The sequence below is a fragment of the Clarias gariepinus genome, chromosome 9, assembly GCF_024256425.1.
Source record: "Clarias gariepinus isolate MV-2021 ecotype Netherlands chromosome 9, CGAR_prim_01v2, whole genome shotgun sequence".
Taxonomy (NCBI): domain Eukaryota; kingdom Metazoa; phylum Chordata; class Actinopteri; order Siluriformes; family Clariidae; genus Clarias; species Clarias gariepinus.
The window spans coordinates 15,009,767-15,035,398 of NC_071108.1; the positions used below are offsets into that span (position 1 = coordinate 15,009,767).

Below are 25,632 nucleotides of genomic sequence, written 5' to 3' on the forward strand. Positions count from 1 at the left end.
CAATAAATGGCAGTAAACACAAATCTCACAGTTTTTATTGAGTGAAAATAGAAAAAGTGAACAATTTGTCACTCTTCAAAATTAGTACACAAAAGCATACAAATTTTAAACAAGGCATTTTTTTTTCTGATTTACACAGTTGAAATTGAAATTTAAGTGCTTTTGTTGTACCTTTATTAATACAATTTTCAAAATAGGTTGGCCTAATTTCATTTTATTACAGCATCTTAAAACTATGCTGTTTAGGGACCTTAAGGCTTTTAAAGGTGATTTAAAACATTGTTTGGCAAAAACTCCATTATCATCACCTACAGTTGCTGTACTTTAGAGTACCATCACATCAAAAACATGACGCTGCTTCATTCCTTCTTGTTTCCCCACTTTGCCATCTTGTTGTTTACAGGTGTTTTCATGAATCTGTTCGACTTCATGTACGCTGATATCTTCTCAAGCGCCTTAAACAAAATAACAGGATGGCATTTTAATCAACATTCTTTCATTCATTCTTTTATATTTTATTTTTCAAAATTGAAGAGATTTTATTTTTATTAAGTATTTAATATTTTATGGGTTTTCATGCAAACATTAAGTAGTAACTTTCAAGTTTCATAAAAAAGGTTGCAAGCACCTGTACCATCGCCACCCGGACGCACACACAATCTGTGTGCATTTTGAGCACCCTAAGACCTCTTTTGAGCATGCTACGACTGAGATCACTGAATAGGCATAAGTTTAATGCATAGTTATGGCTGGACTCATCTTCCTGGTGCGCCCGAGTGGCAATGGTGGAGGTGCTTGGGCCGGTCATCGTTTGTATAGTGTGTGTGTAGGATGTGTTGGATGTGTAGTGGGTGTATAGTGTGTGTATGCATATTTAATAGTAGTGTCATGAATGTGCACATTTTGCAAAGGACCCAAAATATCTGACCTTTTGTTTAGTTGAGCCCATGCATATGTACTATAATGTAACATGTTGCTGTTATGTCATAGTGCTTCAGCCCTAATAAGATTCTAGATTTAAAACGCAAACCTCAAATCTGTCCAACATATCTCTAAGGTTCTTGAAATTGTCCAGGCATTTGGGTTCAAACATACGGTGCTGGTCCAACAATTCATACATAATGAAGTCCACAAAAGTGATCTAAATGAAAAGAATGCAGAATGCATTAACTACACTGAAGCATGAATCACTTCAAGTGTAAGACCAGAACATTTTTGTGTAGTCAGCATGTTGCTCCCAGTAAGAATTTTTACCTTATCACCAGCAAACCACTTTCGTTCCCCCAAAAAGTCAGAGAATTGCTTCAGAATTCCAGGCAGTGCTTCCAAGTAGCCTTGCTTTTTGCTGTCCTGAAAGGACATGATATGGGGTTATGTTAAACAGGATTCATATTGACTTACTCATGAATAGTAACTAGTCAGTACCTAAAGTGTGGGTGTGTTTAAATAGCCTACAGCCTGCACATAGTGCATCAATTTAAAAATGCAGTCTGTGCAAAATCAACAGTTGTTGCAGCAGACCAAAAAAGTTTTGTTCTAGCCAGTCACTTGCTGCAACTCTTTACAGGTTTTTTCAACAAGGCCTAAAACTTCAAGCTTTTTGTCAGTGTATTTCTAGTTTACATTGCTTGATCCAAGTTCTATTTTATAAGCTACCAGAAATAATGATGTGACCCTGTTTTTTCTGCTGCTTTATGTCCTACTTTATTTCCTAGTAAAGAACAAAAAGATATAATTGGCTTGTTTAGTTCGAATATTCTTAACTTTAGGGCGTCTGTCTTTAAAGGTGGGGGTGGTCAATTCAGACACCTCTGCTTGAGATCCTAGGGGGTGTGACCTATACCTGGGCAATTTTAATATTCTGAATAATTGTTCTGAAAATCAACTTGAACAGCTGTGTAACGTGTCTCTGAATAGGTATTTTGATGTTGAGAATGATTTGAACTTAAGTCATCAACTCTACGTACAGTCCTCAATCTCAATACAATTATAATCACATACATTTAACAAGAATGATTCAACTTTTACACCAGCACTCTAAAACTTACAAAGTCTAGATAACAGAGCATGACAAATCCATTCCGGAAGTCCATTGCCTGATTTTCCAGGACGTCCACTCTGACAATCTCGTCCTCTGTCTCCCCACCTAGAGTCACAGTAAACAAATGTAGAGAAACATACACTAGACTACATAAACTATTTATGTACAATTCTTTCATGCTTTTAACATCTAGTACTACACATTTTTTTTTCTGCAGACATACACTCCCTTGTGTTGTAACATGAAATTATCTGAAACCTAATGATGCAACGTCGCAACCAAAAATCTAACAGCTTAAGAGATCAACTAGCACCATCCAAAATGGTAACGTTAAATAAATGAAAGCAAGCCCTCACACAGGTTGTGTTTGCGGGCGATGTATCTCAGTATGGCGTTACTCTGCACAATTTTCCTCTCTCCATCCTCAAGGTAGGGCAGCTGAAAAACAAATAAATATAAAAAACAAGCAGAGTTATTGTGGATTAATTTTAAACAGCAACTTTTCCGCCTCTTCTGCTTAACACCACTTACATTAGGAAAGTCCATTTTGAGCTTCGGTTTCTCATCAAACCAGCAGCTTTTATCATAATTGGGAGCTGTAATAAAAAATATATCAGCCAAGTTATTTACAGAAACACACACACAGCTAGTTTAAAACCATAATAATTACTTTTATTGTATGACACTGACATTTATGTTCATATCTACTCATTGTTATCAGTTATTGGTCACCTTGAAAGCTTTCTAAAAGTGAATAAAGAGTGTTTTACAGTAATTATATAATTCTTTATATTGTACTCATTTACCTTCACCGCATGAATAGAGTTTATCCTCCCATTTGGTGTCAGTGTACTCCAACAGCAGGCGAATGGGCTGAGCAAGCTGTTAAACAAAATACAAGGTTTACAGGCTTTGACTAATGACAGGAATTCTGGTTCTAATCAGCAAGTTGGTCCAATCTGCTCGAGTCATCGAGACAACTCTTACTAAATTCTTACATTATTTACTTAAATTCGACATTCATTACACCTACGGTACAAAGCATTTGTTGTAACAACTATTCAATTAAACTTTGCTTAAAGGAGCATGACTTGCATGGTAAACTTCATGATTATTTTAAATTTAACCTTCAGTGTCAAAGATTTTTTAAATTTATTTTAGCTTAAACTTTCTTAAATTAAACAATTTTCGTCCTACAGTTTTTTTTAGTTTATTCAGCTCTTTTTCCTCCTCCTCATCGATACATCTGTCCCAGGCCCAAATAAAAATGGAAGATTTGTGCCAGAAAGGGCATTCGGGATAAAACCGTGCCAGGTTGTTGTGTGGATCGGATGCTCCGCTGTGAAAGATTAAATCAACAACTGTACTTTAGCGCATATTCCATGTATACCTTTACTTTACTCGAGCCATTTTAAGATACTTTTAACTCTTACTCCACTACATCTTAATACAAATATCTGTACTTTTACTTCATTACATTTCTGCATGCCATTCGGGCACTGCTGGCTCACTGGTAGGTGTTTTGCCAGCTTGCGTAAGGCCTGGGTTCAATTCCCAGCCAGGGCTCAAACCCCAGCCACTGCCGGTCCCAAGCCTGGATAAAATGGGAGCATTGCGTCAGGAAGGGCATTCGGTGTAAAACCTGTGCCAAGCTTGTATGTGGGGATCGGATGATGCTGTGGCGACCATCCGGGAGCAGCAGAAACACCAACAACATTTCTGCACGTCATTGTGTTACATAACCAGAGTAGAGTGTGGAAGTTGAGGTAGGAATTTTGCCATCTGCTGACAATTATGCGTAATTGCATTTTGCTTGTGTATAGAAGAATAGTTACTCTGCCAATAAATCCAAATTGAATGACTGTCAATCAGGACTGCTCAGTATGGAGAATCTCATTAAAGATTCGAACAGTGCGGCTGCCAGCGTTCACACAAAAGAGCTCGGAGTCGACTCGACACATCAGCACTGGTGAAAGGTTGGCTTTAGACAAAGGAGGCAGTTATTTCCACTTCAAGTTCAAACGCACAGCTTCATGACTACAGTTGACAAATCTCCAAATAACTGTACGAATACAAATCATTCGTGCTAAACTGCTATTTTTACTGTGTTAGCTCTCTCGCTTTCTCAGTGTGTGTGTGCAGTAGCTCCTACAAAGAAACTTGTGTTTTGCTTAATACAGAAAGGAATAAAACATTTAGGCAGTGCAAAAACTGTAATAAATAAATATTATTTTAAACACGCATTCTCTTACCCCTCTAATATCCCAGTAAGCCAGCTTCATCGCCATCTGGAACACAAGCACAGCGCGGATTCACACAAGATCCTGTACAGAATGCAGCAACACTCTCGCCGTTACACTAATCTGTTGTGACTCGCTGTCGTCACTTCCGCCGTTACATAAACTGTAATAATGAGCAGAGGTCGCGATAACAATGGACGTGTTTGTAGGTACGGGGGGTTTGACTGGAGGTTCGTACTCACCTCACCAATAAACCAGCATCCAACCTACCATTCAAACGAACACAAGCCAAACGCTATTATGAGCGCATGCGCAGGTTCCTGACAGAAGTTCGCTAAACACGTTCACTCACACAGACTGTGGGCTCGGAAGTCGTTCACCTCATGAAAAGTGGTTCTTTCACACCCAAAACTCCTTTAATAGCATAACGTACTTTTAAACTTTAGACCAAAACGCAGTACAGGAAATTTTATTTATTTATTTATTTATTTATTTTATTTATTTATTCATGGCTTACATATAATACAGAAAATATGTGTGCCAAAGAAGCTACTTCTGAAATGTATGCAACATGGATATGATCAATCCTGCCTCCCTAATTATTTCAAGTTGTTAACTTCAGCCGTTTGGGAGAGATTTATATGTGCCCCCAAACTGGCCATTTTCAGCTTTACCCTTACCAAAAACAAAAAACAATTGTCAAAACTGCATTTTTTTTTATTTTAATTGTAAATTTTTACATACTGTATGCAGGATTCACAGCGATTAGGACATGAAAACTGCATTTTTATCTTCACCTTAATACAGCATTAATACCGCAGTTAATATAGTAGTACTACTAAAATATATAGTTACAGTATACACAGTTTGCAGCTGAGAAATGAAATTTAAAACTGAAAAATAATGACAGTATTTTTACAAACTGAATGTGTGATGTGGTGTGATATAAACTACATTACAACAAAATTATTGCAGTTAGTTTTATAAATTAAGTAAAAAAAAAAAAAAACAATAAAGCAACACACAAACACACCAAAAACAACAACAAAAACCCTGTTGAAAGCATGTGTACACTTTCAATTACTGTTCAATAGTGCTGCTGCTAGGAGACACTACTGTCAATCAGTGTATGACTGGACACAGCAACAGTGTTTCTTTTAGTTTGTTACATCTTCCAGTTCTCAAATAGAAAAAAAAAAAAAAAAAAAAAACGAGCAAAGAAAAAAATAATATGCTAGTATATTACAAGGCTGAGGTCTGCAGCTGGAACTCTGGAGAGGTTTAACACCTCTTTCACATTTTGTCATTCTTCAACTTTGTTCAAATAAGCACTTTCATCTCCCCTTCCTTTACTTTAAAGATGTTCTTAACATGTGCTGAAACAAATAAAAAGCGAACAGAGAGACATATATTCAGTAAGGGTTGTGTGGAAAATATGTGTAGGAATATTTTCATATATACTCAACCTTACATGTTTTACTGAAAAACAATATTTCTGTCATTTTGCTAAACAATGGCTTGAGCTTGCCGAATCCTGTTAATTTATTAAGGTTTCAGAATACAATGTGAATTTGATGATCCAACTAAGTTTTTTAACATTACTTTTGAGGCAACAGCCTGGAACATCTGGTTAATTATATGTGGAATGAAGAAAAATTATTAAATATCAACTTAATTTACTCATCTATCACAGCGACTGTTTGTCAGGCTGGGAAAGCCTCCTTAGTGTCATGTGTGAGTTTGAGGCTTTGCGGATTCTATTAAGAAAAAAAAAGAAAATGCTTATAAAAAATAAAAACTCAGAGAAAAAAGTTTTGTTGTCTAAATGAGCACTATTGGATTCATAAAAAAGTGGACCATTGGGACAATGTGTGAGATTTTAGATAATACTGTAATAGTTTATAAAGTAAAATCCAACCACACCTTTTTTTTCCACAAACTGATGTCTACCTCCTGATGTCATGCTGACACCTAAGACATGATTTAAGACATGGTTTAAGACTGACTAAGCAAAAATATAAATATGTTCTGAGAACCCCACACCCCACAAAAAATCTTATTAAGCACCATGTCATCTTGGTTTAATTCTTATATGTTGCGAATGTTTACCATTTTATCAATAATAACATCTATAAGAAAGTAATTGTACCCTCCTGTCTTAGTTTCTCAATAACTAAAGCACAAGAACCATACCGCGCTTGCACTAGCAAACTGACAGTAGCACGGTTCATACTCTCCGGACCTCTCAAACTCTTGCTGAACTTTATTTAGTTTATTTTATATTATTAATTATAATTAGTTATTGTTACATGATTTTAGTGTTTAACTTGATCACACACATACTAAAACACACTGCTAGAAAATTCAAATGTAAATTTTGTCAAACTAAATTGTTAGAATTTAAAATAGCATGGGAGAAAAGCATCCTGAACTATAAAAAGGCTTAAGTGTTGCTAGCTCAATGTATCTCTGTATTAGAGAAAATAATAAAAATAATCCTAGATTTTTATTTAATATGATAGCAAAATTAACCAAGAAAAAGCCACAGAAATCTCCACATCAAAAACATGCAGTAGTGAGGACTACATGGACTTTTTCAATACCAAAATCGTAAACATTAGGCAAAAAATTCAGGCTTTTGAAACCATACAATTTAATTTATGATTAATTAACCATATCAGATCAGAACCTAGAATACTTTACTCCCTTTAAAGAGAATGCACTAATTTTACTCATCTCTTCTGCAAAATCACCAACCTGTGTATTAGATCCTATACCGACGCATTTTCTCAAGGAGATAGTACCATCAAAATTGTAAGAAAATAATAAATTTTTTATTCAGCAGTGGGTACATTCTAAAACCTTTTATTGAACCACTAATTAATAAACCTGAGCTTGACACCTGCTCCAACAGGTATCAAATCGCAATGTTTATCTCCAAGATGCTGGAAAAGATATTACCACAACAGCAATGTTTATATCTACATATAGCATTCGAAAATTGTATCAGTCAGGATTAGGGCCTCATCAAAGCACAGAGACAGCACACGTTAAAGTAGTAAATCACTGCCTATTTGTCGCTGATCAGGGTTGCATCTCTTTGCTTGTGTTACTTGATCTCAGTGCAGCTCTTGACACCATTGATCATAGTATTTTCCTTCACAGATTAGAAAAGCAAGTAGAAATTAAGGGAACTGTCCTCTCCTGGCTTAGATCCTTTTTAATGTAGGTGACTATTCTGTCTGTTCTCAGGTGAAGTTTGGTGTTACAGATGGTTCGGTTTTAGGCCCACTGATGTTTTTGTCTTTATATGCTTTTAACGGGCAGCATTGTTTTTAAGCATGGAATTAGTTTTCACTATTATTCTGATAACACTGTTCTATCTTACAGCAAAACCATATAAGAAAAAATGCTTAATAAAGTTGTTTAACGTAACACTGGATGCTAATTAACATCCTTCTGCTTAATCCTGACAAGACAGAATTTATGGTCATAGAACCACATGCAACTAGAAGCAATCTTTTTGATCACACCGTAACTTTGCATGGCTATTTTGTTGGTCACATATACATTACAGCACAGTGAAATTCCTTCTTCGCATATCCCAGCGTAACTGGGGTCAGAGTGCAGGGTCAGCCATGATACAGCGCCCCTGGAGCAGATAGGGTTAAGGGCCTTGCTCAAGGGCCCAACAGTGGCAACCTGGTGGAGCTGGGGATCGAACCACCAATCTCCCGATCAGTAACTCAGTGCCTTAGCCCACTAAGCCACCACTGCATTAGGTTGGACAATTGTAATACCTTACTGTCTGGTAGTTTTGAACTAGGTGCATAAACAAGCTTTAGTGAGTTCAGAATGCAGTAGAGGGAATTCTTACTAGAACCAGAAGATATGAGCACATCACCTCTATCTTATCCACAGTGCGTTGGCTTGCAATGAAATTTTGCATAGATTTTAAAATACTACTTTTGACCTATAAAGCATTAAATGGTCTTGCGTCACACTATCTGAGTGAACTGCAAGTGTTTTATTATCCACCACGCCTACTTCCATCAAAGGAAGCAGGCTGCTTGTCAGTACAGTGTATTATGAAAACTAAAGCAGGGGGCAGAGCTTTTTCTTAAAAAAAACCCAAAGTTAGCCTTCCAATTAATGTTCAGGACTCAGACACAGTCTCTGTGTTTAAGTCTAGTCTAAAAACCTATTTATTTAGTCAAGCATTTTTGTAAATAGAATTGCCTTAGGTAAAGGGGCAGATATGGGTAAAATATTATGCTAAATTGGTACTGTATGTGTAGATGCTGTCTTCCCCACTCTCAACATGGTTTTTTGATGGTGAAATGATTGGTTGCTTTACATCTCAGGGAGCCCTCATGTCTGTGTTTACTTTTGGCTTTCCCTTTTAGTTATGCTGTTGTAGTTAGTCCTGCTGGAGTCCCTGCTTGCACTCTGCAGTAAATATACATTCAATATACAATATACATTCACCTTATACATCATGTGACCGTGACCATACCTTACTATTCTCTCTCCATCTCTCCTCTTCTCCATTTGTCAAGCTATATATGCCGTTTCCGACCCCCTCTGCCCTCTGGACCTGTCCGACTCGTACTGGTTGGAGATCTCATTGCATGGAGACCCCATGTAGTCTGCTTGGCATGCGTGTGGTGACTGGGGACCACTTTACCACTTTACCATAAAGATGCTTCTGGCCTCGGCTAATGCAGACAGCTGTTCCCTGAGACTTGTGACTACAGTCGCTCTATAGTCAGGAGTGGAATTTCGTACATCCTACCTGAGCCTCCAATTATAAACTGGACTCCATGTTAACTTAAAGACTTCCAGAGCCTTTCTTGTGTCTCTTTGTATATACATGCTCCTTTATATTATAGTCCGGAATATTCTTGCAAGAAATGATGATTAACGTTGAAACATGATTGGAAATGAAGGGAATGAAGGGAAAGGTGTACAGGACAGTGGTGAAACCAGCGATGCTCTGACAGTGCCACTGAAGAAAAGACAGGAGGCAGAGTTGAAGATAGCAGAGCTGAAGATGTTGAGGTTCTTCTTGGGAGTGACAAGGATGGATAGGATCAAGAATGAGTTCATCAGAGGAACAACCAATGAAACATGTTTTGGAGATAAAGTCAGAGAGGCTAGATTGAGGTGGTTTGGACATGTTCAGAGGAGAGATGGTGAATATATCGGTAGAAGGATGCTAAGGTTAGAACTGCCAGGCAGGAGATCTAGAGAAGACCAAAAAGGCGATTTATGGATACAGTGAGAGAGGACATGAAGTTAGTTGGTGTAAGAGAAAGGATGCAGAGAATAGGGTTAAATAAAGGCAGATGATTCGCTGTAGCAACGCCTGAAATGGAACAGCCGAAAGACAAAGAAGAAGATGATCATTGCTATCTAAAATACTTTTGCAACTTCTGGTAAACCAAACTTCTGAATTTCATCTATTTAAATGTGCTGGTTCAAATAAATGTGCCTTTTTATTAAACAATATTATTGTGGTTACTGAGGAAACCCCCTAAATTCCATTATATACTATCTAACAATGAACATAACATTGTGCAATTTCCTTCCTATTTCTTAATCCTGAGCAGAATAGCAATGTGTCATCAGTAAACTGGAAATTAACAAAAATCTCATGTTTATTTAGTGGATATAAAAAGGGTAAAAAAAAGTGTTACTCTTCCAAATTAGTTTACAAAAGCATTTAAAACAAGGCTTTTTATTTTGCTTTAAACAACTGAAATTTAATGCAAGTGCTCTGCTGACGTTTATTTATACCCTTTTCAAAATAAATTGGCCTAATTTGGTTCAATTACAGTCTCAAAACTATGCTGTTTAGGGACCTTTAAGCTTTTAAATGTGATTTAAAACATTGTTTGAAAAAAACTCAGCATGAATCACTTCCATTACCTATATTATCATCATCTATCAAAAAACATGATGCTGCCTCATTCCTTTTTGTTTCCCCACTTCGCCATCTTGCTGTTGACAGGTGTTTTCATGAATCTGTTTGACTTCATGTACGCTGATATCTTCTCAAGCGCCTTAGACAGAATAACAGGATGGCGTTTTAATCAACATTCTTTCATTCATTATTTCACATTTAATTTTATTAAGTATTTAATATTTTTTATGCAGTCACAACAGTAGTAACTTTAAGTTTCAAAATATAGTTGCAAGCAATGATGAACGGGCCCAAGCACCTGTGCCATTGCCACCTGGACGCACCTGTGCGCCTTTAAACATGTTCAGGCCTCCAAAACAATGTAGCCTGGGTGCACCACTCAATCCGTGTGCCTTTTGAACACACTAAGACCTCTAAAGAGCCCCAGATGCTGAAGTCACTCAATATGGCATAATTTTATGCCATCATGTATGAATGTGTATGAGTGTGTGGGTTTGTGCATAGTGTGTGGGTTTGGGATGTGTTGTGTGGGTATATAGAGTTTGTATTTAATAGTCATATTTAATGTCATAAATGTGCATTTTGCAAATGACCCAAAATATCTGACCTTGTGTTGATTTGAGCCCATGACATTCACAGTGAATATCATAGTTGTGGCGATAACATCATAGTCATGTCAGTGATGTTATAGTGCTTGGACCGTAATAAGTCTCAAGAAACATACAAGATTTAAAACGCAAACCTCAAATCTGTCCAACAAATCTCTAAGGTTCTTGAAATTGTCCAGGCATTTGGGTTCAAACATGCGGTGCTGGTCCAACAATTCATACATAATGAAGTCCACAAAAGTGATCTAGATTAAAAGAATGCACAATGCATTAACTACACTGAAGCATGAATCACTTCAAGTGTAAGACGAGAAAATTTTTGTGTAGTCAGCATGTTGCTTCCAGTAAGAATTTTTACCTTATCACCAGCAAACCACTTCCTCTCCCCCAAAAAGTCAGAGAATTGCTTCAGAATTCCAGGCAGTGCTTCCAAGTAGCTTTGCTTTTTGCTCTCCTGAAAAGACAAGATATAGGGATATGTTAAATAGGATGTCTTGGCTTTGGGGCGTCTGTCTTTAAAGGTGGTGGTGGTCAATTCGGACACCTCTGCTTGAGATCCTAGGGGGTGTGACCTATACCTGGGCAATTTTCTGAATAATATTCTGAATAATTGTTCTGAAAATCAACTTGAACAGCTGTGTAACGTGTTTCTGAATAGGTATTTTGATGTTGAGAATGATTTGAACTTAAGTCATCAACTCTACTGTACGTACAGTACTCAATCTCAATACAATTATAATCACATACATTTAACAAGAATGATTTTAAACTATTAAACACCAGCACTCTAGAAACTTACAAAGTCAAAATAACAGAGCATGACAAATCCATTCCGGAAGTCCATTGCCTGATTCTCCAGGATGTCCACTCTGACAATCTCATCCTCTGTCTTCCCACCTAGAGTCACAGTAAACAAATGTAGAGAAACATACAATTATAATGTATAACAATAAACATAACCTATTTATGTACAACTCTTTTGTGCTTTAAACATCTAGTACTACACATTCTTTTTTTCAGACATACATTCCCATTGTGTTGCAACAAGAAATTATCCGAACCTAAAGATGTAACGTCGCAACCAAAAATCTAACAGCTTAAGAGACCAACTAGCACCATCCAAAATGGTAACGTTAAATAAATGAAAGCAAGCCCTCACACAGGTTGTGTTTGCGGGCGATGTATCTCAGTATGGCGTTACTCTGCGCAATTTTTCTCTCTCCATCCTCAAGGTAGGGCAGCTAAAAAACAAATAAATATAAAAAAATAAGCAGCAGAGTTATTGTGGATTACTTTAAAACAACAACTTTTTCCCCCCTTTTCTACTTAATAGCACTTACATTGGGAAAGTCCATTTTGAGCTTCGCTTTGTCATTCAACCAGCAGCTTTTATCATAATTGGGAGCTGTAATAAAAGATATGTCAGCCAAGTCACTTAAACACACACACACACACACACACACACACACACACACACACACAGCTTGTTTAAAACCATAATAACTTTTATTGTATGACATTGACATTTATGTTTTATGTTCATATCTACTCATTGTTATCAGTTATCGGTCACCTTGAAAGCTTTCTAAAAGTGAATAAAAAGTGTTTTACAGTAATTATATAATTCTTTGTATTGTACTTATTTACCTTCACCGCATGAATAGAGTTTATCCTCCCATTTGGTGCCAGTGTACTCCAACAGCAGGCGAATGGGCTGAGCAAGCTGTTAAAAATAATACAAGGTTTACAGGCTTTGAATAATGACAGGAATTCTGGTTCCAATCAGCAAGTTGGTCCAATCTGCTCGAGTCATCGAGACAACTACACTTCAAGTTCTCAAACAGTTCCTTTAAGCTTTTTCCCCAAAGCTGGCCAATGTTGTCAACTCTTAGTAAATCCTTACATTATTTACTCGAATTCTACAATTACACTTAAGAAGCATTTATTGTAACAACTATTTTTGTAAATAGAAAAATCATACTGACAGAGACAGTTTTTTTTTTTTAAATATTAAATTAAACTGTGCTTAAAGAGCATGGCTGGCATGGTAAACTTCAGAATTGTTTAAAATTTTACCTTCAAGGTCAAAGATTTGTTTTTCATTTTAGCTTAAACTTTATCTTCTTCAGTTACTATTTCCATTTCTCATCCTACAATTTTTTAGTTTATTCAGCTCTTTCTCCTCCTTATCGGTGCAATTTGCCTAAACCCAATGTCCAAATGCAGTGCCAGTCACAGGCCCAGATAAAAATGGAAGGGTTGTGCCAGATAGAGCATCCGGTGCAATCCAGGGGGCGCAATCCAGTGTCTTCTTGTGCCAGTCCCAAGTCTGGATAAATGCAGAGGGTTGTGTCAGGAACGGCATTCGACGTAAAACATTTGCCAAATCAATGATGCGAATTAGGAATATAATTCCCATACCGGATCGGTCGTGGCCCGGGTTAACAACGACCGCCACTGGTGTTGTTGACCTACAGGGTGCCGGTGGAAATTAGGCTACTGTTGGTCGAAGAAGGAGGAGAGGAAGGCGTGTTCGAAAGCAGAGAAAGAAGAGAAAAGGCAAGAGTTTAGGAGTGATAGTAGGGACTTTGAATGTTGGGACCATGACAGGGAAGAGAAGAGAGTTGGTTGATATAATGCAGAGAAGGAAGGAGGATATACTGTGTGTCCAGGAGACCAGGTGGAAAGGTAGCAAGGCCAGAAGCTTAGGATCAGGGTTCAAATTGTTTTACCATGGTGTGGATAGGAAAAGAAAATGGAGTAGGAGTTATCCTGAAAGAGGAGTTTGTAAGGAATGTTCTAGAGGTAAAGAGAGTATCAGATAGGGAGATCAGTCTGAAGCTGGAAATTGAAGGGATAATGTTCAATGTTGTTAGTGGTTATGCCCCACAGGTAGGATGTGAGTTAAAAGAGAAGGAGAAATTCTGGAGTGAGTTAGATGAAGTGATGCAGAGCATCCCCAGAGGTGATTGGTGCAGACTTTAATGGACATGTTGGGGAAGGGAACAGAGGTGAAGAAAATGTGATGGGCAGGTTTGGTCTTCAGGACAGGAATGTAGAAGGACAGATGGTGGTGGACTTTGCAAAGAGGATGGAAATGGCAGTAGTAAAAACTTTCTTCCAGAAGAGGCAGGAACATAGGGTGACATATAAGAGTGGAGGCAGAAGCACTCAGGTCGACTACATCTTGTGTCGACGTTGTAATCTGAAAGAGATCAGTGACTGCAAAGTGTTGGTAGAGGAGAGAAAGTAGAGTTTCTGACTAGTTTGTTTAAAAAGATCTTGGAGAGTTAGAGGATTCCAGAGGAATGGAGGAGAAGTGTTTGGTGCCAATTTTTAAGAACAAGGAAGATGTGCAAAGCTGTGGCAATTATAGAGGTATAAAGCTAATGAGCCAGACAATGAAGCTGTGGGAAAGAGTAGTGGAGCCTAGGTTAAGGGCGAGGTGAGCATTTGTGAGCAGCAATATGGTTTTATGCCTAAAAAGAGTACATCAGATGTAGTATTTGCTTTGCGGATGCTGGCGAAGAAGTACAGAGAAGGTAACAGGGAGTTGCATTGTGTCTTTGTAAATTTAGAGAAAGCGTATGACAGGGTGCCAAGAGAGAAGCTGTGGTATTGTATGAAAAGGTCTGGAGTGGCAGAGAAGTATGTTAAAGTGAAGTATGTCAATGTATGAAAGCTGTAAGACAGTGGTGCGATGTGCTGTAGGTGTGACAGAAAAGTTCAAGGTAAAGGTGGGTCTGCATCAAGGATCGGCTCTAAGCCCCTTTTTGTTTGCTCTGGTGATGGACAGGGTGACAAATGAGGTAAGACAGGAGTCTCCATGGACTATGATGTTTGCAGATGGCATTGTGCTTTGTAGCAAGAGCAGGAAACAGGTGGAGGAAAATTTGGAGAGGCGGAGGTATGCTCTGGAAAGCAGAGGAATGAAGGTTAGCCGCAGCAAGACAGAATACATGTGTGTAAATGAGAGGGACCCAAGAGGATCGGTGAGGCTACAGGGAGCAGAGGTAAAGAAGGTGCAGGATTTTAAGTACTTAGGGTCAACGGTCCAGAGCAACGGAGAGTGTTCAAAGGAGGTGAAGAGGCGGGCACAGGCAGGTTGGAATGGGTGGAGAAAAGTGTCAGGTGTGTTGTGCGATAAAAGAGCATCAGCAAGAATAAAAGGAAAGGGGTACAGGACAGTGGTGAGACCAGCAATGCTCTACGGCTTAGAGACAGTGGCGCTGAAGAAAAGACAGGAGGCAGAGTTGGAGGTAGCAGAGCTGAAGATGTTAAGGTTCTCTTTGAGAGTGACAAGGATAGATAGGATCAAGAATGAGTTTATCAGAGGGACAATCCACATAAGATGTTTTGGAGATAAAGTCAGAGAGGCTAGATTGAGGTGGTTTGGACATGTTCAGAGGAGAGATTGTGAATATATAGAAGGATGCTGAGGTTGGAACTGCCAGGCAGGAGGTCTAGAGGAAGACCAAAGAGGAGATTTATGGATGCAGTGAGAGAGGACATGAAGTTAGTTGGTGTGAGAGAAGAGGATGCAGAGGATAGGGTTAGATGGAGGCAAATGATTCGCTGTGGCGACCCCTGAAAGGGAACAGCCGAAAGACAAAGAAGAAGAAGTTTCGCCAGCATGCGTAAGGCCTGGGTTCCATTCCCAGCCTGGGCCCAAACCCAAGCCACTGCCGGTCCCCAGCCTGGATAAAATGGGAGGGTTGCGTCAGGAAGGGCATTCGGTGTAAAACCTGTGCCAAGCTTGTATGTGCGCTGTGGCACCCCTTGCCAGGAGCAACCGAAAGACCAACAACCACATTTCTGCACGGCTTTGTGTTACATACAATGTGGTGGTTGTGTGGTAGGAATTTTGCCATCTGCTGACAATTATGCGTAAATCCATTTTGCTTGTGTATAGAGGAATAGTTACTCTGCCAATAAATGCAAATTAAATGACCAATCTCAGTTAATAAAATAAATTTTAAAAAAAGTTATGCCCAATTTTGCATTACTTTTGGTACTCGTACAGGCTTCTTACAGGAATAATAAAAATACACCACAAACGTTTAATTGAACTGGATCAATTAACACATAAAAAATATTTCATTATATTTTAATAGTCATTTAAGTATTTTATTATTTCTTTTATCCTAATGTTCACTAAATTTGTACTTTACTTTGACGCGCACACACACGATTCAGACACTGATTCACTGCATGCATTTCAATCAGGACTGCTCAGTATAGAGAATCTTATTAAGGATTCGAACAGTGCGGCTCCCAGCGTTCACACGAAAGAGCTCGGAGTCGACTCGCCTGTGAACGACACATCAGGAGTCAGTTCCACTTCAAGTTCAAACGCTTCATGACTTTAGCTGACAAATCTCCCCATAACTGTCCGAATACAATTAGCTATCTCTCTCTCTTTCTCATTGTGTGTGAGTGTGTGTGCATTAGCTCCTACAACAACACACTCGTGTTTAACAGCTGCTTAACCCGGAAACGGATAAAACATTTAGGCAGCGAAAAAACTGTAATAAATAAATAAATAAATAAAAATTATTTTAGACACGCATTCTCTTACCCCTCTAATATCCCAGTAAGCCAGCTTCATCGCCATTATGAACACAACCACAGTGCGGATTCACACAAGATCCTGAACAGGATGCAACACTCTCGACTTTAATCTGTTGTGACTCGCTGTCGTGAATAATGAATAAAGGGGTGTGTCGTGGTAACATAAACATACCTTGAGACCGGGGTGCGGCGCTTTTCACCAACACTATTTCCCGTCACTTAGTATTATTACTGTTTAATATCATTTGTGTACTATAATATCACATCAGTTGAGGAACGTAATCAACGGGGAGTGGGGGTTGACTGGAGGCTCGACTTCACCATTAAACCAGCATTCAAACGAACACAAGCAAAGCACTACTGCCTTCGCACTGCGCATGCGCAAGTCCAACACAAGAAGTTCGCTAAACACGTTTTCTCACACACTGTGGGCTAATGGTACGTTAATAACGTACTTTTAAAGTTTCTGCCAAAACATCCTTGTTTTACATATAATACAGAAAATATGTGTGCCAAAAAGCTACTTCTAAAATTTGTACAACATAGAAATAAAAAATTTTTGCTTCCCTAATCATTTCAGGTTGCTAACAAGCCGTTTTGGAGGGATTTATATGTGCCTCCAAAATGGCTATGTTCAGTATTACCTTTAACAACAACAACAAAAAAAATTACAAAAAAACATGCAGTTTCCAATTATTAAAAACAGAGTTTTTTTTTTTTTTTTTTTACATATGCAGGTTGACCAGATCAATCACAAACAATCTCACCAACCAAAAAAAATTCCATAGACTTAACATTGAGACCAACATTGACAGATTCTAGCGCAGAGCTAGAATTTTATAGAACGATAAAATGACCACATTTAAGGGGTTTGCAAGCTGTGTCAAAGCTTGCAAATCATGCCGCTTTAATTTGAAATGGGGTAACATGATTTCTAAGGAGTGGGTGGTAAATTGCCCCTGCAGGTGCGTGCATGCGGACTTTACGCACAGCCTCAGCAGTTCATCGTCTGGGGCCAAATTTGCCCCATTGACATATAATGGATTGCTTGGATTACTTTTTTGATTTAAGGAGTAATCTAACACTTTACAGTAGTTCCACCATTTAAGTACTCAGTTATTTAGTTACTTTTTCAAAAATGCAAACCTTTTTCAGACAATTTATGCAATCTGCGAGCCAGACAGCAGTCACTCCCAATCCGTTATTGTGTGTGTGTGTGAAAGTCATCCTACAAGCCCCGCCTCAGATAACCCGCCCCCCTGTTATTCCTGCTTTTATACCCCTAGCTCACCTTTGCGGTTTGACTATGCGAGGACTGATGCGCGGAAAGATGAAAACCTAATCACAGCACGTGAATCATGATGAACCTTACTTACGACCACCGCGCGAAACCGCGTAGGTGAGATGGGGGTATTAGTAGTTAACAGATTATTGGCCAAACTTCGCTGACTGATGATGGTAAAATAATTGACTAAAACAACATGCATGAGAAATCACAAAGGAGTTTTCATTTTCTGCAATAAAAAAAATACTCTTACTAGTTAATTTTATCAGAAAGTAACGCTGTAATGTAGCTGATTACTTTTTAATGACAGTAATTTTGTAATGAGGGTCATTACTTTTTTAAAGTAACTAATTACAACACTGGCTATATTGTGTTAGCATCATGCAACATGCTATTTACATTGGAGTCATGCTAGTAACATGACTATCATGCGAGCATCATGTTAGCGACGTGCTAATCATTTTAGCTTCATGCTAGCAACATGCTAACCATATTAGCATTATATAAACCAAACTTCTGAATTTCACCTATTCAAATGTGCTTATAAAAGTAATAAATGTCCCTTTTCATCAAACAAAGTTATTGTGGTTACTGAGGAAACGCCCTAAATTCCATTTTATACTATCTAACAATAAACATGACATTCTTCTTATTTCTTAAATTAGAGCAGAATAGCAAAGTGTCATAAGTAAATTGGCAATAAACGAAAATCCTTTTTTATTACTGTATGTAGCATCTGTTAGGATCACAGACGATCGCTTGGACTCTATGTCCGCAAGAGACTCTTTTAACCATTGACATTTGCATATAAATTACAGACCTGGACCCACGTTCTACATTTATATGGATGTTTATTGCCAGTGAGTTCCCCACCCTTATCACGAGGAGGCTAAACAGATCAGTTCCCAAGTGTTTAATTGATGTGAAATACTGCCATTCTTTTGTTATTTTCTCACTCTTCCTTACTGTCTTTTACCCTGTATGTATGTGTTTGTTTAATGTTGTTATATGTCCCTGAAAGGGAACAGCCGAAAGACAAAGAAGAAGATGTTAGCTATAGCCTCCGTTATATAATTGTATCTGCTCGGTGGACGGACAGATCAGATAATTGTACGTTAATTCTGCTACAGTTAATTCTATAATATAACCTAAATAATTATAATTAGGTATAACCAGTTATAATTAGTTTTAAATATTCCCTTCTTAAGCTAATTTGTTACATGTAAGTAAAACATAGTAAGAGTAAATGATGTGTTACTCTTCAAAATTAGTACAAAAAATTAAACAACTATTTTTTCACTTCAAACTACTGAAATATAAATGTAAGTGCTCTGTTTGTATTTTTATTTATATCCATTCCAAAATAAGTTGGCCTAATTTTTTTTTAGTACAGTGTCTTAAACTATGCAGTTTATGGATTTTAAGGTGCTTTAAAACATTGCTTGGCAAAAACTCCATTTCCATCACATACAGATGCTGTACTTCAGACTACTATCACATCAGAAAACATGACGCTGCTTCATTCCTTCTTGTTTCCCCATTTCGCCATCTTGCTGTTTACAGGTGTTTTCATGAATCTGTTTGACTTCATGTACGCTGATATCTTCTCGAGCGCCTTAAACAAAATAACAGAATGGCATTTTTTAAAATAGTAAGTATTTAATATTTTATGTGTTGCATTACGTTTCATGCAGACACAACAGTAGTAACTTTACATTTCAAATAAGATTCAAGAAACAAACAGGAAATAACCCAAACCTCAAATCTGTCCAACAAATCTCTAAGGTTCTTGAAATTGTCCAGGCATTTGGGCTCAAACATGCGGTGCTGGTCCAACAATTCATACATTACGAAGTCCACAAAAGTGATCTAAATGAAAAGAAAGCAGTATTAACTACACTGGAACATGAGTCACTTAAAGTGTAAGACCAGAACAGTTTTGTGTATTCAGGATGTTGCTTCCAGTAAGAATTTTTACCTTATCACCAGCAAACCACTTTCTCTCCCCCAAAAAGTCAGAGAATTGCTTCAGAATTCCAGGCAGTGCATCCAAGTAGCTTTGCTTTTTGCTGTCCTAAAAGGAAATGAACAGTAACTTAAATTGTGTGTTTAAATAGACCACATTCTGCAGCTTTTTGACAGTGTTTTTCTAGTTCACAGTGCTTGATCAAGTGCTATTTTATAAAATACCAAAAGTAATGCTGTAACCGGTTATTGTTTCTGTTGTTTTACTGTATGTCCTACTTTATTTTCTAGTAAAGAAGAAAAAATATATAATCGCTTAATAGATCCTTTAGTTCAAATATTATTGGTTTTAGGGCGTCTGACTTTAAAGATGGTGGTCAATTTGCACACCTCTGCTTGAGATCCTAGGGGGTGTGAGACCTATACCTGGGTCATTTCAATAGTCTGAATAATTGTTCTGAAAATCAACTTGAGCAGCTCTGTAATGTGTCTCTGAATTGGTATTTTGATGTAGAGAATGATTTAAACTTAAGTCATCAACTATAGGTACTGTACAGTCCTCAGTGTCCATACAATTATCACATGCATATACAAAGAATTATTTTGAACTTTTAACCATCAGCATTTAAGATACTCACAAACTCTAGATAACAGAGCCTGACAAATCCATTGCGGAAGTCCATTGCCTGATTCTCCAGGATGTCCACTCTGATAATCTCATCCTCTGTCTCCCCACCTAAAATCACAGCAAACAATGTAGAGAAACAAACTATGCTACATAAACTTTTATTTCTAAACTGCAACATCTCCCAAAAGCACTGTAGCAAAACCTTCAGTTACATACTGTTTACAAAACCTAAGCACGAAATGTCTGCACACTTTTACTTTTACTTCGTGCTTTTAACATCTAGTATTACACATTCTTTCACGACATACATTCCCTTTTTGCAACATGAAATCATCTGAACCTAATGATGTAACGTTGCAACCAGAAAAAAACTAGCACCATCCAAAATGTTAACGTTAATTAAATGAAAGCAAGCCCTCACACAGGTTGTGTTTGCGGGCAATGTATCTCAGTATGGCGTTACTCTGCGCAATTTTCCTCTCTCCATCCTCAAGGTAAGGCAGCTAAAAAACAAATAAATATTAAAAATAAGCAACAGAGTTATTGTAGATTAATTTAAAACAGCAACTTTCCCTCCTCTTCTACTTAACACCACTTACATTAGGAAAGTCCATTTTGAGCTTCGGTTTCACATCATACCAGCAGCTTTCATCATAATCAGGAGCTGTAATTTAAAATATGTCAGATAATTTATTTACACTCACACCGCTAGTTTAAAACCATGATAATTTTTTTATAGTATGACATCAACTTTTATATTTTATGTTCATATCTACTCATTGTTATGGGTTATCTGTCACCTTCAAAGCTTTCAAAAAGTGTATAAAAAACAGTGTTTTAATATTATATAATTCTTTGCATTGTGGTCATTTACCTTCACCGCATGAATAGAATTTATCCTCGTACTCAGTGCCAGTGTACTCCAACAGCAGGCGAATGGGCTGAGCAAGCTGTTAAACAAAATACAAGGTTTACAGGTTCTGAAAAATGACAGGATTTCTGGTTCTAATCAGCAAATTGGTCCGCTACACTACACTTCCAGCTTTTAAACATAGCTGAGTAATGCTGTTAACTGTTACTAAACCCTCACATTATTAACTCAAATTCTACAATCATTACACATACAAGGCATTTTCAAAACTATTATTTATGTAAATATAAAAAACATACTGAGAGTATATATACATAATTTTTTTACTTAAATTTACAAAATTATTGTGTCTGTATTTAAAAGACCATTGCGTGCATGGAAACCTTTATAATCGTTTAACATATAACCTTCAGTGTCAAACATTTGCACAGTGTTAACGATTGTCAAATGTTTTTCTTGGATGCACAGAGTTCTTTTATTTTAGCTCGACCTTCTTTTATTGTCTTTGGGTCATATTTCTAAATGTCTTACTTTGAGTTTTTAGTCTACTCAGCTTGTTCATTGTATTTGCTTCAACAGACCAGTTTCCTTTCACGTCAATAACAATGTCTTTCATTTGTAGTTCTATAACTAGCCAAGAGAGGTTTTTAATAGGAGTTTGAGCCAAACATTGTATAGCTGCACTGCAATATGAAACTTTATGGGAACTTTAAAGAGTCTAACCTTTGTTGCTTATTCAAATATGATACATAACTAGAAAATAGTGAGTGTTCTTAACTTTAACAATGAAATTTAACTGTTATCTCTTATGCTTTAGATCAATGGTCCCCAACCCCCCAGGGAGCGGACCGGTACCGGCCCATGGAGCAAATGAATAAATAATAAAAAAATTCCGTTTCATGTATTATCTAAGTTGAGTGACGCGTATAGAAATGCACACTATAACTTTATATCCCTAACGTCCTAAAAAGTGTTGGCTGTTGTGATGTAATCTGGCACTTAACTGCTCATAACTTTCCTTCTAAACATCGTTTATTTATTTATTCAGGCTAATACCAACGGACTGGCAAAGTTTTCTTAAATTCTGTTCAGCCAGTTTTGCATGATGCTGTGACAAAATCAGCTGGACAGACATATAGCCAGACAAACATACACACTTTTTCTCTGGTTTCTGGACTTTTAAACGTAAAGATATCATTGAAAGAGCAAATTCTGGCCAGTGCACAGACAAAACCCTTTTTTCACATATAGATATACTTTGTACTCTTACTTCCCTATACAGTACATCTTATTTCTTCATGGCACCGCGTCACATAATCACCGTAGTGTGTAGCAGTTGAAGCGGGAATGTTGCCACCTGCTGACAATTATGCGTAATTGCGTATTACTACGCCAATACTGTAAATGCAATTTGAACGGGTTATGCCACTCAATTATAATAGTAATAATAATGAAAGTTATTATTTTGCATTACTTTCGATACAGGCCTCGTAATGGGTTCTCACTGGAATAATGAAAATACAGCATAAAGCGTTAAATTATCTTTTATTGTCCTTTATCTTTCACTGTAGTGTTTGATCGTTTATTTTATCCTTTTTTCACCAGATTTGAACTTCAACTTGATACGTACACACACTTACTCACACATACACACACGCACACGATTCAGACACTGATTCACTGCATGCATTTCAACCAGGAACGCCCACTAAACATTCGAACAGTGCGTTCACACGAACGAGCTCGGAAGCACTGTGAAAGTTCAGCTGTAGGTAAAAAAACGAGTCGGTTATTTTAATTTCAAGTTCAAACACACAGTTTCATGACGTCAGCTTACATTATTACATTATTTTTTACACTGCTAATTCCTCTCATAAGTGCTTAACACGGAAACGATGGAAACATGTAGGCAGTGCTGTTATACTGTTACAGTGCAAAAACTGTAATAAATAACTCTGCACTCCGTTGCTCATTCTCTTACCCCTCTAATATCCCAATAAAACAGCTTCATCGCCACCAGGAACACCAGCACAGGGCGGATTCACACAAGATACTGAACAGAATGCAACACTCTCGCCGTTACACGCGCTGTCAGACTCGCTGGCGTCACTTCCGGATCACCGTTATATAAACTGGAACGAACCGAGGTCGTGATGACGAGGCCCGAGTTCGTGGCTTTGGTTACAGAGATGAATCCGCATTCTCACGGGAACTTGCTCTGAGCCCGAGATTAGGCGCTTTTCACCAACACCTTTCCCCGTCACTTACTATTATTACTGTTTTATATTATTTGTCTAATATAATATCACGTCAGTTTAGGAAAGTTATATCCAGTTTTTGCACCAATGTCAGACTTAAAAGCTTCACGTAAAAGAAATTATGCCGTTTAAAAAAAATAAGAGAGACATCTGACATTTCTTTCTGTGTAACAGTAACATTAATGACTGATATTCATTTCATATTATTATTAATCAATTATTATATCGTTACATGAGTTTAGTGTTTAACTTAACTTATTAATTGATACTGATATAAATGTAAATTAGAATGAAAAAATATCTTTAGAAAAAAGTATAAACCCAATTCCATGTATGATATAGTAGATAAGACATTTTCTTGAACTTGAGTCCAAATGGTGAATTAGAAAGCCACACCCCCTTTGGAAACACACTCACCCACTCACTCACTCATCTTCCTAACCGCTTCATCCTGTATTCAGGGTCGTGGGGATCTGGAGTCTGTCCCAGGAGACTTAGGGCATAAGGCAGGATACACCCAATCCATCACAGGGCACACACATACACACACTCACTTACTCATTTGGTAGTCCTGCATATCTTTGAACTGTGGGAGAAAACCGGAGTACCTGGATGAAACCCACCAGGCACGGGGAGAACATGCAAACTCCATGCACACAGAGACAGGAATCGAGCCTGGCCAGGAATCAAACCCGGACCCTGGAGGTGCAAGGCAACAAAGCTAACGACTACACCACCGTGCCGCCCTCCAAACATGATAAGACCGCCATCATGATATTGAACATTAAAGTGAGAAAATTTTTAAGATTGAAAGTAAATATGATATTTTCTGAATGTATACAATTAATGTGTCTGTTATGTTAATTTAAATGATTTTGGCATTAACAGAACTAAGTGACAGCACTTTTCACCATTTTTGTAGAATTACATTACTTGCTGGCATTAACTTTTTATGTTGGTTCATAAAAACAACTTAATCATATAAACATAAATATCAGACTAAAGGTATACTCCCAATACAATTTGAATGTGATGTGATGCCTTTTAATCCTGTATTTAAACTACAATATTTATCATCCAAAACTTATGTCAGAAAGATGAGTCTAAATTTTAATTTGAAGTTAATAGTGAAAGTGTAAACACAATGATTAAAACTTTTTAAACAAAAAGTCATATTTACAGTCAAATATTTATAGACTCCATGATTCAGTTCAATCTAGCTATTATAATCAGATGCTAATTCTATGTCACATTGATTGCACCTTTAATTCTATATTGCTTGTAGTTCTTTGTTTACACGTTCTCTTTTACCCTATAGACCGTAATATTCTTGCAAGAAACAATGTTAAGTATAGTTCCAAAACAGGATCATTGCATCAAATGGTTTTGCAACTTTAGGTAAACCAAACCTCTGAATTTCACCTATTCAAATGTACTATTTGAAGCCTGTGTGAGTGGCACATGTATAATCCTGTTCAGCCAGCAAAAATGGAAGTAATGTTGATGTTAAAAAGCGTTATATTTTAAAGCAATTTTAAAATATTGAGACATTTTGAGATAATATTAACATTTTGAGACCAAAATCTTTCTTTCTTGCATTTTTTGATTTTTTGTTTTATAAAAAAAACAAACAAACAAAAAAACATGCGCCTCTCAGTGAAATTAAATTACTGGCTCAACTTGAATCTATTAGTTTATTAAGTATGTGTCCTCAATGACTAAAGTTTTCAAGTACAAAATGTTATCTGTTTTCTCAGCAAATACCACTATTAGAAGTTGGGCCAATAATACAATATTAATTTATTCACCTTTAATCAAAATTGTTTTTTTTTTTGGCATACTTTATTTGAGTATTTTAAGGAGATTTTTACTCTTACTCCATTACATGTTATAACAAATATCTGTAGTTTTACTTCACTACTTTTGTAAAGAAAAATTTATGCTGACCTTTGCAATACTTAGATACAACCTTTATACTAGCTTCTCACAGGAATAATAAAAATACACCACAAAGCTTTTAATTAACCCAAATATTTCATTATATTTTAAGATTCATTTAAGTACTTTATTTGAAGATTTCTTAAATCCTAAAGTTCACCAGATTTGACTTTCACTTTGACAAGCACACACACATGAACGCACACGACTCTACTGGCTACATGTTGCACATGATAGGTGGGCCACCTAAATATATTGACAGCCACCCAAGTATGTTTGTCCACGCTTTTAAAAAATCTGT

The 25,632-nt window shown here is 37.2% G+C and overlaps 3 protein-coding genes across 3 annotated transcripts; all 3 read right to left on the reverse strand.

The window, feature by feature from the left end:
- Nucleotides 1-7: 7 nt before the first annotated feature.
- On the reverse strand, nucleotides 8-4,567 carry LOC128530408 (glutathione S-transferase Mu 3-like). The gene is made up of 9 exons (XM_053504351.1): nucleotides 4,524-4,567; nucleotides 4,294-4,329; nucleotides 2,848-2,923; nucleotides 2,573-2,637; nucleotides 2,398-2,479; nucleotides 2,049-2,146; nucleotides 1,255-1,350; nucleotides 1,031-1,141; nucleotides 8-455 (listed from the first exon to the last, which is right to left on the reverse strand). The coding sequence occupies exons 2-9, from the start codon at nucleotides 4,327-4,329 to the stop codon at nucleotides 360-362; spliced, it is 660 nt and encodes a 219-aa protein (XP_053360326.1). The 5' UTR covers nucleotides 4,524-4,567; the 3' UTR covers nucleotides 8-359.
- A 5,390-nt stretch (nucleotides 4,568-9,957) lies between these two features.
- LOC128530205 (glutathione S-transferase Mu 4-like) lies at nucleotides 9,958-16,548 on the reverse strand. Its single transcript, XM_053503984.1, has 8 exons — nucleotides 16,394-16,548; nucleotides 12,463-12,538; nucleotides 12,156-12,220; nucleotides 11,975-12,056; nucleotides 11,615-11,712; nucleotides 11,174-11,269; nucleotides 10,950-11,060; nucleotides 9,958-10,346 (listed from the first exon to the last, which is right to left on the reverse strand). Exons 1-8 carry the CDS (start codon nucleotides 16,427-16,429, stop codon nucleotides 10,251-10,253), a joined length of 660 nt encoding a protein of 219 aa, XP_053359959.1. The 5' UTR covers nucleotides 16,430-16,548; the 3' UTR covers nucleotides 9,958-10,250.
- Nucleotides 16,549-18,994: 2,446 nt separating this feature from the next.
- Nucleotides 18,995-23,251, reverse strand: LOC128530206 (glutathione S-transferase Mu 3-like). Its single transcript, XM_053503985.1, has 8 exons — nucleotides 23,117-23,251; nucleotides 21,139-21,214; nucleotides 20,864-20,928; nucleotides 20,686-20,767; nucleotides 20,275-20,372; nucleotides 19,650-19,745; nucleotides 19,430-19,540; nucleotides 18,995-19,286 (listed from the first exon to the last, which is right to left on the reverse strand). Exons 1-8 carry the CDS (start codon nucleotides 23,144-23,146, stop codon nucleotides 19,191-19,193), a joined length of 654 nt encoding a protein of 217 aa, XP_053359960.1. The 5' UTR covers nucleotides 23,147-23,251; the 3' UTR covers nucleotides 18,995-19,190.
- Nucleotides 23,252-25,632: the final 2,381 nt, after the last annotated feature.